Source organism: Podarcis tiliguerta, assembly GCF_965153285.1.
Source record: "Podarcis tiliguerta genome assembly, chromosome: 5".
Lineage (NCBI taxonomy): Eukaryota > Metazoa > Chordata > Lepidosauria > Squamata > Lacertidae > Podarcis > Podarcis tiliguerta.
The window spans coordinates 7,981,883-7,997,289 of NC_139538.1; the positions used below are offsets into that span (position 1 = coordinate 7,981,883).

A 15,407-nucleotide genomic window follows, 5' to 3' on the forward strand; every position below is an offset into this window, starting at 1 on the left:
ATTTTGAGCAGTTGGGGTTTTTTGGAAACCAGGGGTTCACCTGCAATTTTCTTGTTAGGTTATGTGTGTTTGCGCTGCTTGTTTTGGGGGTGAATGTTGCCTGTCTATTTCACCTGTGTTTTGCTTGTTTTGTGGGGTTACATGTCGGTGTTTTGCAAGTCTGAGAATCACCAGTATTTCTTATGTGAATTGTTTTCTCCAGCATGAATGTTAGATTTTCCAAATGTGTTACTTAGCCAGATTTCTACTGCCATTTTCTAAGATTTCCAGGACTCAAATAAAGCTGGAGGCACAACGAAACATTCGCAAGACCACTAAAAATGGCTCAAATCCACTGGAGAGCCAACTGGCGTTCCATTCGCTGTGTCAAACAGATCACTGTGAAAGGCATGATAGGCGCCAGCGTGTCTACTAAGCCACTGGAATGCAGGGCATGAGCTGGAAGATCCAGTCCATCATCTGGAACGGAAACCCTTTTCGCTTCCTCTATTGCATATCCCAACAGTAGCAGCCTTCTGGAAAGGTTGGTAGCCCTTCACCAAGCTCCATCAGCAATTTCCTACTGGTCACATGGGAACAGCTGTCTTTGGGGCAACATGGAATGATCTCCAGTATAAGGGCCAGCTCAAGACATTTTGACACCTGAGGCAAACCATAAAATGGCGCCCCCTTGCCAGGGAAGAAGATGGGAGTGAATATCTACGCCATGAGCGGGGGGTGGGGGTGGTGAACATTGGTAACAGAGGGTGGGAGGAGACCAGCAGTGCCTCCTATTGACCGAGAGGCTGCTGTGGAGGCAACATTTGGGGAGAGGGTTGCTGAGGAGACAGCAGGTCTGGCAGAAGCAGTGAGCAATGTGTTCTTGGATGCCATCCCCGGGGATCTTGCTGCCTGTGGCACTTGCTTCACCTTGTCTCATGGGCGAGCTGGCCCTGGCCATCCTGACTCCACAACAGGAGGTCAGTGGACCCACATTTGTATTTCTGAATGAGTGTTGGAGCCACTCATCTGGTCACTTCCCTTCCTCGTATCACTCTCCCCCCGTCCCAAGAGACAGGAGAGAAAGAGTGTGTGCACATACTTTGCTCTCCCATGAGATCTGGGTAAAAGCCAGCTCCAGGAGAATCGATCTGAGCCTGGAAACGGGCATAGAGATGGAAGAAGAAGTCGGAAAGAGCATCCCTCTTCCAAACTTCCTCCTTCAGCTCTAGAAAGGTGGATCAAAGGTCTGGGGAGCCTGGAAGGCCATCACACTGGCTCATTTCACCGAAGGAGGGGAAATGCGTACAAGCTCATTAAAATCAAACAAACCTCGGGCAAGATTTTAGAAATAAAGGACGTAGTTACCGTAAGGCTCCCTCCTGATTCTTTAAGCAAGAACCATCAACACCATTTATGTTCTCTAGAACAGCAATCTTAAATCATTGGCTAGATGCACAATCAGACGCCCAACACACTTACAGGAATTCCAGTTCAAGGCCTGTTTGGCATGAAAGGGCCTCAATCCCAGAGGTTCCTGCTTCACAGCTGGCTCGGCAGCAGCTTGCTGGGGGTGTGGCTTACTGAGCTGCCCTCCTTTCCCATGAAGCACTCACCTGCCTGGTTGGTGGTGATGTTGACAGAGGCAAACTGGGGGTTCTGGAGGCTCTTGCTGGAGACCCCATTGACGGCCTGGATCTCGAAGGTGTACTGCGTGTGAGCCATGAGGTTGCTGATGTAAATGTGCCTCTCGGTCAGGCCGAGTTGGCGGGGGACAAACTCCACGTTGTCGTCGCAGCGCATGCACAGCCGGCGCTCCACGCTGCACTTCTTGCAGATGACGTTGTAGAGCAGGTCGTCCCGGCCCCCGGAGTCACGGGGCTCACTCCACTCCAGCACCAGGGATGTCTCGTTCACATTGGATATGACGTTGCGCGGGGCCGAGGGGACACCTGCCACGGGATCAAAAGAGGCTTAAGTCCCCAAATGAACCCCCAAAACCTTACCCTCAAAGCTGGTCTTTCCCCAGAGCCTTTTGCCACCCCCTCTCCAAAAATAAAATAAAACGATGCTCGGCATTTACACAAAGGCATGTGAGTCTTTGATGAGTTTTGCATGCAAGTTTCTCTAGTCATCTTTACAACCACCTTGTATTGGAGGAAGCAGAGGTAACGCTTTTAGGCGTGGCGGTTTGAGTGGGTACAATGCAAATGTACCCTTTTCTCTCCCGAACCAAGCTCTAAAAAAGAAGACTGGTTCTGCAAGTCTGCAGTTTGGTTTAGTCCGAACCAGGGAAAAGCTGGCTGCAGAGGGCACCGATTGGCTAGTACCTGTGACATCAGAAACTGCTGGCTGGGTAGAGCGGAGGTTCCTGGCAGGAAGGTTGCTATTGCTCACGGGGAGGGAGATGGGGAATGAAATTGGTGTGGGGCATAAACATCGGCAGAAGCACAGGATTGGTTCTGCCGGTGCGTTTACACCATGCCAACCTCCCGGCTACCTTTCCTTCCAGTAAACAACAGCATCCCAAAGCTAGCGTAGAGGCCCCACCCCACCCCAAAAGCCATTTCTGTGTGGCGTCACCAGCATTCCTCTTCTCCCATCTTCCCAATTCCCGAAGCAGCTTTGCAAATCTTTTGTAAATTGTTAGTTTCGTCAACAAAGCAATGGGCGGAAGTATAAATGCATTCATGTGCTACCTTAGAGGATCATCTCACTGGCCTTGGTACACTCAAGCTAGAGTGGAATAATAAGCCCAAAATAAACACATTTTGAAGTGAAACCGAAACGCCAAGCGGCAGAAGGGCAGACTTACTGGTGCAGGCACTGTCGGGTGGATCGGTGTCTGACCGGAAATAGTTGTTCTGGCACATGCAGAGAGTAGCTGCCCCGGAGCTTGTCCGACTGTTGGGAGGGCAAGGGGTGCACCGACTTTCCCCCTGCTTTGACTTGAAGGTGCCCGGTCCACAGGCTGGAGGGGGGGGGGAGGAGAGAGAGGAGGTCTCAGTTACTGGCACACAACAAGAGATCTGGTTTAGCCCCATTACACGCAAACGCAGAGCTGGTAAAGGTAAAGGTAAAGGTACCCCTGCCTGTACGGGCCAGTCTTGACAGACTCTAGGGTTGTGCGCCCATCTCACTCAAAGAGGCCAAGGGCCAGCGCTGTCTGAAGACACTTCCGGGTCACGTGGCCAGCGTGACATCGCTGCTCTGGCGAGCCAGAGCCGCACACGGAAACGCCGTTTACCTTCCCGCTAGTAAGCGGTCCCTATTTATCTACTTGCACCCAGGGGTGCTTTCGAACTGCTAGGTTGGCAGGCGCTGGGACCGAACAGCGGGAGCGCACCCCGCCGAGGGGATTCAAACCGCCGACCTCTTGATCGGCAAGCCCTAGGCACTGAGGCTTTAACCCACAGCGCCACCCGTGTCCCCACGCAGAGCTGGTACACATTTGCAAAAAACCAAATTGCTTCATATTTCAGCCTACTTTTTTGTTGCAACACCTCACCCAAACAAATGCCCTCGCCAGGCTGGGCAATAACAAGCAAATCCTAAAATTAGCAATCACTGTGGCATGTTGGCCACAGCATGGAGCGATGGCTTGCATATTATTAATCATTATTATTGTCATCCCAGGACAGACTGCAACAACATGAAAACACAAGGCTGGGATAGTTAAAGCAATTTATATGCAGAAGAATATGGTGTTGTGAGACACAGACAAGCACACCCTGATCTTTATCTAGATAAATGAACTATCACAGAGCAAACACTGGTGGCGCAAATTCTAGGTTGCCTGCAGCACCTGAAGTCAGGTTCCTAATGGTGGCTGGAAAAGGGCCTTGGTGGTGATGGTGGCGGCTTGTATCTTCCTCTTACCTTTTTAGCTGCGACCTGAATCACAGTCCTAATGGTGGCAACAATTGAAACTCTACTGCTGGGTACCACCCCCCGCCCCCCGTGAGAACATGAAGACCTTGCCCTCGTTCTGAACTAGCTTTGGCCACAGCCAAATCTAACTGGCTACGTAGCGTCATAATAAAGCCAAATCAGAGCGAGGGCAGTGCTTTCTGTCACCCCAGCTAGGAGAACCAATGGTGAACGATATTGGGAGTTGCGGTCCAACGACATCTAGAGAGCCACAGGTCCCCCATCCCTGATTTAGGCTCTCCAGCCTGACATTCATGGCTGCTCCATTCCTCTCACCCACAGTTCTCCCAGAGTCCCCTTCCTTCTTCCTTTATTTCCAATCACTTCCAATGTCCATGAATGCAGGGAGGATGGCACTGATGTGGATGTGGATGAAGACGCCAGATCTGAGAGAGGTTCAGTGAGGGAGGGCTGTGGCTCTGGGCAAAGTTTGCCTCTCTCTCTCTTTCTCTCACATCCAAGTCTCCTGCCCCTTAAATGGGAGCTAGGATACAGCCTACCTCACAGGCATGTGTGAACCCAAAACGGGGGGAAATTGCACAAAAAACTTTCCAAATTTAAATCGTCAGCAGGCCAACCTAACCAAGCTCTTTCTCTTTCTACAGTGGTACCTCAGGTTAAGTACTTAATTCGTTCCGGAGGTCTGTTCTTAACCTGAAACGGTTCTTAACTTGAAGCACCAATTTAGCTAATGGGGCCTCCTGCTGCCGCTGCGCTGCCTGAGCACGATATCTGTTCTCATCCTGAAGCAAAGTTCTTAACCTGAAGCATTATTTCTGGATTAGCGGAGTCTGTAACCTGAAGCGTATGTAACCTGAGGTACCGCTGTATTGCATTTTTTTAAATATAAACCACCAACTTGGAGGGAGAAATCCATGACAGTGCACAATAAAAACATTAAAACGTCACAAAATAATAATTTAAAAGCCCATAAATGTACACCCCACCGTCCAGCCATGGTCAGCTTTGATTTGGTGGGCGCCTTATGGTGGAATCTGCACCCTGAGGGTGATGGAACTCCCCCCAGGCCGTGTGGGAACATTGCCCCCCAGCTTTTCTTCCCAGAGCCCCAGAGGCGGTGCTGCCAGGAGGCTCCTGCCTGCTGACTTTCCCCCCACGTCTTCTCAAACTACCGCAGGAATCCCGGGAGAAGAGGGAGAAGCATCTCGCTCTGGGATTCCTGCTGACCTCGGAGCTGCCTCCGTGGACCAGACTGACAGTTGCTGAGCCGTCGGGCTGCGAGAGCCAAGACATTTTTTCCTTTCCACCCTCCAATCCCCGGGGGCCTGGAACAACCGACCACGTCCCAGGCCTCCTTCGCCTGGATGGCTGACTGAGCCGATTTCCACACAGCTCCTTTCTTTCCTCTCTCCTGCTCCTGGATTTGGTATTTATTATTGATTATGGTTATTATTACTACTTCAAATAAATACAGGGAAGAAAGAAAAATATGCAAGAGTGGGAGAGAACGGGGGGAAAAGGCCGAAAACACGAACCTTTTGATCTAATAACTTCATGGCTGCCAGCTTTGATTGATTCCCAACCATACACACCAGCTTCTACCAATTGAAGCAGTTTCAGGCCCCCCATTTTTTAATATATATATACACATATTTTTAGGGAGCCAGGCCCCCTCAATGTTCAGATGGTGTTCAGTTCTGTCCCCTGGCTCCTCACAACGTCACACGTGACATCAGGAAATCACACCGGGGCCCCTCAATCAACTTGATCGGGGAAACCCACCCAGATGGGTGGGGTATAAATAATAATAATAATAATAATAATAATAATAATAATAATAATAATATCATAGAACTGTAGAGTTGGAAGGTACCCTGAGCACTATGTAGTCCTGCAATGCAGGAATACGCAGCTGCCCCATGCAGGAATCGAACCTGTGACCTTGGCGTTATCAGCATTGCGCTCTAACCAACCAAGCTATCCACATGGCTCCTCTGTTCTCAACAAAAAACACTGAATGCAAGTTGAAAAATTGGCCCAACGAATCAACGGGACTGAGACTGGAGAACAAATGGTCATTGCAGAAAGAGGATCCCCGTGATATACGTACACAGAGAGAGAGAGAGAGAGAGAGAGAGAGTGTGTGACCCAGATTTGAAATGCACAGAGCTGATCAGAAAATGAGATGCCAGAATCCTGGACTGCACATCCAAGGGGAGGGGAGAGGGCTGGAGTCTTTATTTCATGCTTTCCAACCCACCCCACGCCACATCTAAAATAATTCCATTGATGGAGTGAAGTAGCACACCCGGCTAGATCTGAGATAAAAACAGCCGAGATTGGGATTTTGGAAATGTTCCTGAGTGGATGGGAGTGAATTCACTGCTACCTTCGGTAGTGAAGGTCGGTGGACACAGGAGCCTGCCTTGAACTGAACCAGACCACCAGTCCAACACACACAGTACTGCCTTTTTATTACTATTAGTAGTATACCGCCCTTTACCCATAGAACATAAAATTTCAATATAAAAAACACAAAAGATGTAACAAAAATATGCCTTCCCTAACGGGCACCAGCTCCTAGTTTGGTTCATATCAAAATGGGAAGTACCTGGGTACTTTATTAAATACTGGGGACAGGGAAAGGAAAGTTGTTGTTGACAGAAAGAGATGGCTGTGCAGGGTGGGAAGATGAGAGCTGCAAGGACTAAGCCTTCCATCTCCCCAGATGGGCTCCTTCTCCCCTTGAGTCTACTTGTAGGCCCTCCCTTTCTGCCGCCCTGAGGATGAGATGCTTTCCCCTTGTTTTCCTAAACGTTTAAGCTTCTGCAAAGATGCAGCAGATCCTGCGCTGCAAGTTCCGATTTCAAAACCTGTCGTGCTTTTAAGTGCAGGCTTCCCAGACTCCCATCCTGTGGCCACAGCAAAAAATCCAACCCACCCAGGGCAGGACATGAGTACACAGCAGTAAGTAAACAGGAGGGGTGGAGGAATCCTCCCCACGCGTGGTCAGGCTCAGGGGCCCAGCCCTAGTGCGCCGACCCCGGCAATGACTGCCGAGGCAAAGCCCTCTTCATCCTGCCTAACCACAGAGAAGTGCCGCAGGAATTTGGAGTGCGACAGGAAACTGCCAGGACTGCACCGAAACCGGAGTGGGTGGAATCCAGAGGCAGCAAAAGCCGCCCTTGCCCTCTTGCCAAGCTCAAATCAGATGAATAATTTCCATATCCCCCTACCCTGCCAGATTTCTGGCAAATATTTAACAGAGCCTTTTGACTTTTCCATGTTCCCTTTCCAGTTGTTTGGTTGGTGAGGAAGGAAGGAAAGTGATTAGAAGCGCAATCCATCATCTCTTCCCAGGCTCCCCTAGACCTCAGCCCTACTCTAGCTTTGAATCCTATTTCATGAACCTCATTGTAAGACCCCAGGCTCTGTGTGCAACCTCCTCGCTTCAGAAATTTATGCCTGCAGTATCTCACCATCCTGTAGTGGCCTGTGCTGCTATCATGTATCTTGTATTTTCATGCCTGGATAGCTCAGTTGGTTAGAGCGTGGCGCTGATAATGCCAAGGTTGCAGGTTCAATCCCCGAATGGGACACCTGCATATTCCTGCATTGCGGGGGGTTGGACTAGATGTTCCTCAGGGTCCCTTCCAACTTTACAATTCTGTCATTTCATGATTCTGTAGATCTGAGATCTACAGATGAAGGGCGGTATACAAACAATGACAACAACAACCATCTTGGCTAGTCTGTGCTAGAGAGGTATCCCTTTCTAGAGTTGCACCTTATTTACCCTGGGCTGGGCCCAAATCCCGGAAACGTCTTAATGTGTCAACTTGTATTTGTTTATTTCTTCTTGCTTCCGGGGCACATGATGTCTGCTGAATGTGAGGAAAAGCATTCATGGCATTGACTCACCCTGGATGTGCAAATCGTGGCTTTTCGCCGCATGGTTATTACCCCATTGCAGCTACTACATCTCCCAAAGTGGGTTAGCCAATTACGGCGCAGTAAATGTGGGACAACCTTCAATCCGGAGGAAACAGGGAATTCTTCGTCACAGTGGTGTGGCTGTCAAGGTGCCTTCCTTCCAGATCTGGGCTCCACTGCCCTGAGAAGCCGTGGGCTGAGAGGGTCTCCAGAGTATATGATGGCCTCACGGCATCCGGAGGACCTCAGCACCCAAACACCCCTTCCCGGAAGCCCATTGGTTTCTCTTGACCTTGAAAAGAGGCTGGCCCAGACCTTCTGGATCAGGTCTGGGATTTGCTTGGGCAACAACCAACGCTGACCTTGTCTCCTCTGACCGTCTGCCTGACTTCCCTCAGGCTCTGTTCCCAGCCATTCGTGTTTCCTTCTTCCCACCTTGCTGGCATTCCAGACTATTTACAGCCCAGGCTGTCAGCAATAATTAACTTCTGGAATCCATTGCCACAAGATGCAGTCAAGGCCCTGGTGGCTCAGCCGGCTTTTTTTTTTTTAATTTAAAGGATTAGGCAAATTGATGGAGGGCCGTTATGAGTCACAACAATGGAAGAGCCAGCTGCGAGCCAATGGCCAACTGGAGTGGCCAACCAGAGGCTTGTGGGAATCCTGTAGGCAGGCTTGGAGCACAAGAGAGCTCTCCCACCTGTGGTTTCCACCAACTGGTATTCCGTTGCTGCTTCCAACCGTGGAGGCAGGACATAGTAATCATGGCTTGTAACCATCCATAGCCTTGCCCTTCGTGTTATCTTCTTTTGAAGTCATCCAAGAGGATGACAATCCCTGCCTCCTGTAGGATAAGGTTACCAGACATCCCCCTTTCCTGGATTGACAAATCAGTTCCCTGACAAAATCCATCTATTTAGTAGGAAGTTGAAAAGTGTCCCCGGATTCATTGAAAAAAATCTGGTAACCTTACTGTAGGAGCGAGTTCCATAGTTTAAACTATGCACTGAGTGAGGAAGGACTTTCTAGCTGGGCATGGGACTTGGATGCTCAAAGGCCTTTTGATCACCAGACCAGAAGCCAGAGGATGGGGAAGGCTCTCTCTCTCTCCACCAGGTCCCAACTGGCCACTACTGGAGACTGTGTGCACTGGGAGACAATGGGTCTTTTACATGAAACAGGAAGGCAATGCTTATGTTTTTAATGCCAGGGTGATTCAGCATTAAAAGACTAACTGAATTGGGCTTAAGAGTGCTGCCAATGTGTTCCTGAGGACAGTATATAATAGAATAATAGAATTGTAGAGTTGGGAGGGTCATCTAGCCCAATCCCTTGCAATGCAGGAATATCAACTAAGGCATCTATGACAGATGGCCATCGAACCTCTGCTTAAGAAAACTCCAATGAAGGAGACTCCACAGATCTTACTGTCAGACAGTACTTCCTGATGCTTAGTCAGAATCTCTTTTATTGTAACTTGAAGCAATTGGTTTGGGTCCTACCCTCTGAATGAGGAAGAAACCCCCAAGCTGGTTCCATCTTCCATGTGACAGCTCTTCAGATATCTGAAGATGGCTATCATACCTCCTCTCGGTCTCCTCTTTTCCAGGCTATACATACCCAGCTCCTTCAACCATTCATCATAAGGCTTGGTTTCCAGACCCTTGATCATCTTGGTTGCCATCCTCTGTACACCTTCCAGCTTGTCAACACCCTTCTTTAACTCAAGCTGCCCAGAACTGGACACAGTATTCCAGGTGTGGTCTGACAAAGGCAGAATAGAGTGCTACTCTTACTTCCCTTGATCTGGACACTAGACTTCTGCTGATGCAGCCTAGAAAAGCATTGGCTTTCTTTGCTGCTGCTGTGTCGCATTGTGGACTCATGTTTAGCTTTTGGTCCACTAGGACCCCTAGATATTTTTCACATGTGCTACTGGTAAGCCAGGTGCCCCCCGTCTTATATCTGTGTAGTTTTGAAACTATTGAAATTCATTTTGTTAATTTGAGCCCAGTTTTCAAATCTGTTGAAGTCATTCTGAATCCAGATTCCGCTTTCTGCAGCATTAGCCACCCTTCCCAGTTTGGTGTCATCTGCAAATTGGATGGAAACCCCCTCAATTCCTCCGCCCAACTCATTTATAAAGACACTGAACAATAATGGGCCCAGGACAGAACCCCGCAGCACCCCACTTGTCACTTTTCCCCATAAGACTTGGCGAGCCAAGTAAATCCTTGCCAGAGCCTTAATACCCAACACAATGTTCTCCAGATGCTGTAGGAATCCAACTTCCATTGGCTCCAGCCAGCATAGCCAATGATGAAGGATTATGGGAGTTGTAGTACAACAACATCTGCAGGGCACCATACTGGCCACCCTGGAGCTAAAGGGCAATGAAAATAACTTGATGACAGCACATAAACTAACAAACCACACCCTTTCCTCATTTTCAGTTCATCTGCTTAATGGCTTTGGCCCGGTTTCAGCTAAACACTTGCCCATGGGTAAAATGGATCCATCCTGGGGACCCAGAAGGTCCACGGATAATTATATTCTGCCCTCTCAGTTCCTAAATCATCACCAAGTACTTAAAATTTTGCTACAGTTTGAATATTTTCTAATGAACCTGCGAGGGTTCGGTCCGGAATTCAGAATATTTTGATAAGCAGTGCTGGGTTTACTGGGAATTCAAAAGAAGAAGATGTGCCACAGGAGTCATCTATGAGGAGCTGACGTTGCTCCACGAAACCAATGGCTGCTGTAAACAATCAGTCATGGGACGGTGGTGGTAGATGAGACCCTTTCGCTTCCACAATAAAACCAAGAGAAGGAAATGATATTACATTCCTGGGAGCAGCAGCGTTCCCACAGATTTTGTATGACAGGCTCAACACATGAACCTGTGTTTTCCCATTTTTGCATGTTAGAAATTTCAATAAATACGTTTTGAGGGGAACATTGACAGAAACCAGCTTCACTATCACCAGCCAAGGCTACAGGTGTTCTGCCTGATTCGTTTTGCTGAGCTGTTGTTTTTTGCTACAAATCTCTCCCTCTCTTTTGGTGTGTGTGTGTGTGTGTGTGTTCCTCAGTACCTTCTCTAAGCAAAACAATTTGCACATGCATTTTATTAAGCTGCTTGCAGTTTTGGCAGAAACTGCCTCTGTGTTCTCTTCATATGTGATCAACGTGCAGCAATTGCATGTTGATTGCCCTCCTAAAAGACAAAGTCCAGCAACTGGAGGAACGTGTAGCTACGCTCCAAAGAATTAGAGAGCTGGAGCTCTTCTTGGAAGCAACAGAGCACACCGTCTCCACCAAGGAGGAGACAGGGGACTCCCCTGAGGAGGCGGCTAGTTCACCAACACAGGAGCCCGATATGTGGAGAAACGTGACTCAAAGAAGTAGGAGGCCCAGGGTTCGCTCTGATTGTCTAGAAATACACAATCGCTTTCAGGTCCTCTCCCCTAGCATGGAAGACGAAGAGCAGACTCCATTTGAGGATCTCTCCCTCATTACAGTCGATCACGTATATGAAGATGAGCAGCAAAGTCAGTCCTCAGGGAATGTGCAGGCGACCTTGGAACGGACCGCTCACGGAAGAACCCTGACCAAACCTAAGAGAAGGCGTGTAGTGGTGATAGGGGATTCCTTACTGAGGGGAACAGAAGCAGTGATCTGTGGGCCTGACAAGATGTCTCGGGAAGTGTGCTCTCTCCCCGGGGCCAAGATCCAAGATGTAACTGAACGACTGCAAGGAATCATAAAACCCACTGACAAATACCCCTTCCTCTTGGTTCATGTGGGAACCAATGACACTGCAAGCAATAGCCTCCAGAAGATCAAAAGAGACTACGAGGCTCTGGGCAGGAAATTGAAGCAATTAAATGCACAAATCGTCATCTCATCTGTCCTCCCAGTTGAACGACGGGGCCCAGGGAGAGAGAGGAAAATAGTGGAAGTAAACAGCTGGCTTCGCAAATGGTGTAAACAGGAACGGTTTGGATTCTTAGATCACGGACTGCGGTTTCTTGAGGATGGACTTCTGGCAAGCGATGGGCTGCACCTCACAACGGTTGGGAGGAATGTTTTTGCCAAAAAACTAAGAAACCTCATCAGGAGGGCTTTAAACTGACTAATGCGGGGGAGGGAGACAGTGCTCCTGAAGGTAGGAGTCTATTAATTGATGAAGATGATCATCCAAATGTCATAGACCAAATGGAGCAAACAGCAAGCAGACCTAGTGGTGGGAGGAAAAAATCCTTAAATAAGAGGCACGGGGGAATGACTAATGGACTTCAATGTCTGTACACTAATGCACAAAGCATGGGAAATAAACAAGATGAGCTTGAGCTCTTGGTACAGCAAACTAAATATGACATAATAGGCATCACTGAAACCTGGTGGGATAAGTCCCACGATTGGAATGTAAAAATGGAGGGATACAATCTATTTCAGAGAAACAGACCAGACAAGAAAGGAGGAGGAGTGGCGTTATATGTCAGGGATGTGTATACCTGTGAAGAGATCCAAGATTTAGAACCTCAAAGCCAAAGTGAGAGCATTTGGGTCAAAATTAAGGGAGAGAAGAATAATAGTGACCTCATTGTGGGAGTTTACTATAGATCCCCAAGCCAAACGGAGGACATAGATGATGCCTTCCTGGAACAGATGGCCAAGCATGCAAAAGGAAGGGAGATAGTAGTAATGGGGGACTTCAATTACCCAGATATTTGTTGGATGTCAAACTCAGCCAAGAGCATAAGGTCAAACAGATTCCTCACTGGCCTTGCAGACAACTTCATTGTCCAGAAAGTGGGAGAAGCAACAAGAGGAACAGCCATTTTAGATCTGGTCCTAACCAATGTCGATGACCTGGTTAATGGGGTAGAAGTGGAAGGATCATTAGGCGCAAGTGATCATGCTCTTCTGAAGTTTACTATACAACGGAAAGGAGCAGCCAAGCATACTAGGACTCAATTTCTTGACTTTAAGAAAGCCGACTTCATAAAACTTAGGGAAGTGCTGGGTGAGATCCCATGGACAGTAATACTAAAAGGAAAGGGAGTTCATGATGGCTGGGAGTTTGTTAAGAGGGAGATAGTAAAAGCACAACTTCAGGCAATACCAATGAGACGGAAACATGGAAGGTGCCTAAAGAAGCCAGGGTGGCTATCTAAAGAACTTTTAACTGAGTTAAGATTAAAAAAGGATGTGTACAAAAAATGGAAAAGGGGGGAAACCACCAAAGAGGAATTCAAACAAATAGCCAGCACATGTAGACACAAAGTCAGAAAAGCTAAAGCACAGAATGAACTCAGGCTTGCTAGAGAGGTTAAAAGCAACAAAAAAGGCTTCTATGGGTATGTTCGTAGCAAAAGGAAGAACAAAGAAACAGTGGGGTCACTCAGAGGAGAAGATGGTGAAATGCAAACAGGGGACACAGAAAGGGCTGAACTCCTCAATGCCTTCTTTGCCTCAGTCTTCTCCGATAAAGAAAACAATGCCCGACCTGAAGAATTTGGAGGAAATGATTCAGCAGAGGAAACACAGCCCAGAATAACTAAGGAGATAGTACAAGAATACTTGGCTAGTTTAGATGTATTCAAGTCTCCAGGGCCAGATGAACTGCATCCAAGAGTATTAAAAGAACTGGCAGATGTGATCTCAGAACCACTGGCAGTCATCTTTGAGAATTCCTGGAGAACAGGCGAAGTCCCGGCAGACTGGAGGAGGGCAAATGTTGTCCCTATTTTCAAAAAGGGGAAAAGAGAGGACCCAAATAATTACCGCCCAGTCAGTCTAACATCAATACCAGGGAAGATTCTGGAGCAGATCATTAAGCAAACAATCTGTGAGCACCTAGAAAGGAATGCTGTGATCACCAATAGTCAGCATGGATTTCTGAAAAATAAGTCATGTCAGACTAACCTGATCTCATTTTTTGACAGAATTACAAGCCTGGTAGATGAAGGGAACGCAGTGGATGTAGTCTACCTTGATTTCAGCAAGGCATTTGACAAGGTGCCCCATGATATTCTTGTAAAGAAGCTGGTAAAATGCGGTCTTGACTATGCTACCACTCAGTGGATTTGTAACTGGCTGACTGACCGGACCCAAAGAGTGCTCATCAATGGTTCCTCTTCATCCTGGAGAAGAGTGACTAGTGGGGTGCCACAGGGTTCTGTCTTGGGCCCGGTCTTATTCAACATCTTTATCAACGACTTGGATGATGGACTCAAGGGCATCTTGATCAAATTTGCAGATGACACCAAACTGGGAGGGGTGGCTAACACCCCAGAAGACAGGATCACACTTCAAAACGACCTTGACAGATTAGAGAACTGGGCCAAAACAAACAAGATGAATTTTAACAGGGAGAAATGTAAAGTATTGCACTTGGGCAAAAAAAATGAGAGGCACAAATACAAGATGGGTGACACCTGGCTTGAGAGCAGTACATGTGAAAAGGATCTAGGAGTCTTGGTTGACCACAAACTTAACATGAGCCAACAGTGTGACGCGGCAGCTAAAAAAGCCAATGCAATTCTGGGCTGCATCAATAGGAGTATAGCATCTAGATCAAGGGAAGTTATAGTGCCACTGTATTCTGCTCTGGTCAGACCTCACCTGGAGTACTGTGTCCAGTTCTGGGCACCACAGTTCAAGAAGGACACTGACAAACTAGAACGTGTACAGAGGAGGGCAACCAAAATGGTCAAAGGCCTGGAAACAATGCCTTATGAGGATCGGCTAAGGGAGCTGGGCATGTTTAGCCTGGAGAAGAGGAGGTTAAGGGGTGATATGATAGCCATGTTCAAATATATAAAAGGATGTCACATAGAGGAGGGAGAAAGGTTGTTTTCTGCTGCTCCAGAGAAGCGGACACGGAGCAATGGATACAAACTACAAGAAAGAAGATTCCACCTAAACATTAGGAAGAACTTCCTGACAGTAAGAGCTGTTCGACAGTGGAATTTGCTGCCAAGGAGTGTGGTGGAGTCTCCTTCTTTGGAGGTCTTTAAGCAGAGGCTTGACAACCATATGTCAGGAGTGCTCTGATGGTGTTTCCTGCTTGGCAGGGGGTTGGACTCGATGACCCTTGTGGTCTCTTCCAACTCTATGATTCTATGATTCTATGATTCTATGATTCATATAAGGAGCTGCCTTAATCTTGAGCCAGACCCACCTAGCGGACCTGCAGCTTCCTCCTCCAAATGGCCACGACTCGCCCCAGCTGGGGTCTTGGCCTCCCCAAATCCTAGCAAACTGGAAAGGCTGAGAAATGAATGTGGAACATCACGCCTGAATAGCTCAGTTGGCGGAGCATGAGAACTTTAATCTCATGGTTGTGGGTTCGAATCCCACGTTGAGGAAAAAGCTTCACTGCATGGCAGGGGGTTGGACTAGATGATGCTTGTGGTCCCATCCAACTCTACAGGTCTGTAATTCTGTCACTCACAAGTGTGCTCTTGCAGCTGCTTAGCTATGGCTTCTCCCATGCACTCAATTCACTTTTCGCATTTATGCAAGGCAAGAGAGGCATTTCACACGCAGTCTCAGTTATCAGTACAACACCCTTGCAAGGTAGGGTAGCATTTCCA

General features: G+C 48.0%; 1 protein-coding gene across 2 annotated transcripts in view; it reads right to left on the reverse strand.

The window, feature by feature from the left end:
* The window catches only part of EPHB3 (EPH receptor B3), a 94,319-nt gene that overhangs the window by 12,523 nt on the left and 66,389 nt on the right, over positions 1-15,407 (reverse strand). For both annotated transcript variants that reach the window (XM_083442002.1, XM_083442001.1), the window contains exons 4-5: positions 2,795-2,950; positions 1,596-1,931 (exon numbers count right to left, since the gene is read on the reverse strand). In XM_083442002.1, coding sequence (XP_083298128.1) covers positions 1,596-1,931; positions 2,795-2,950 — 492 coding nt within the window. The remainder of the gene's footprint in view (positions 1-1,595; positions 1,932-2,794; positions 2,951-15,407) is intronic.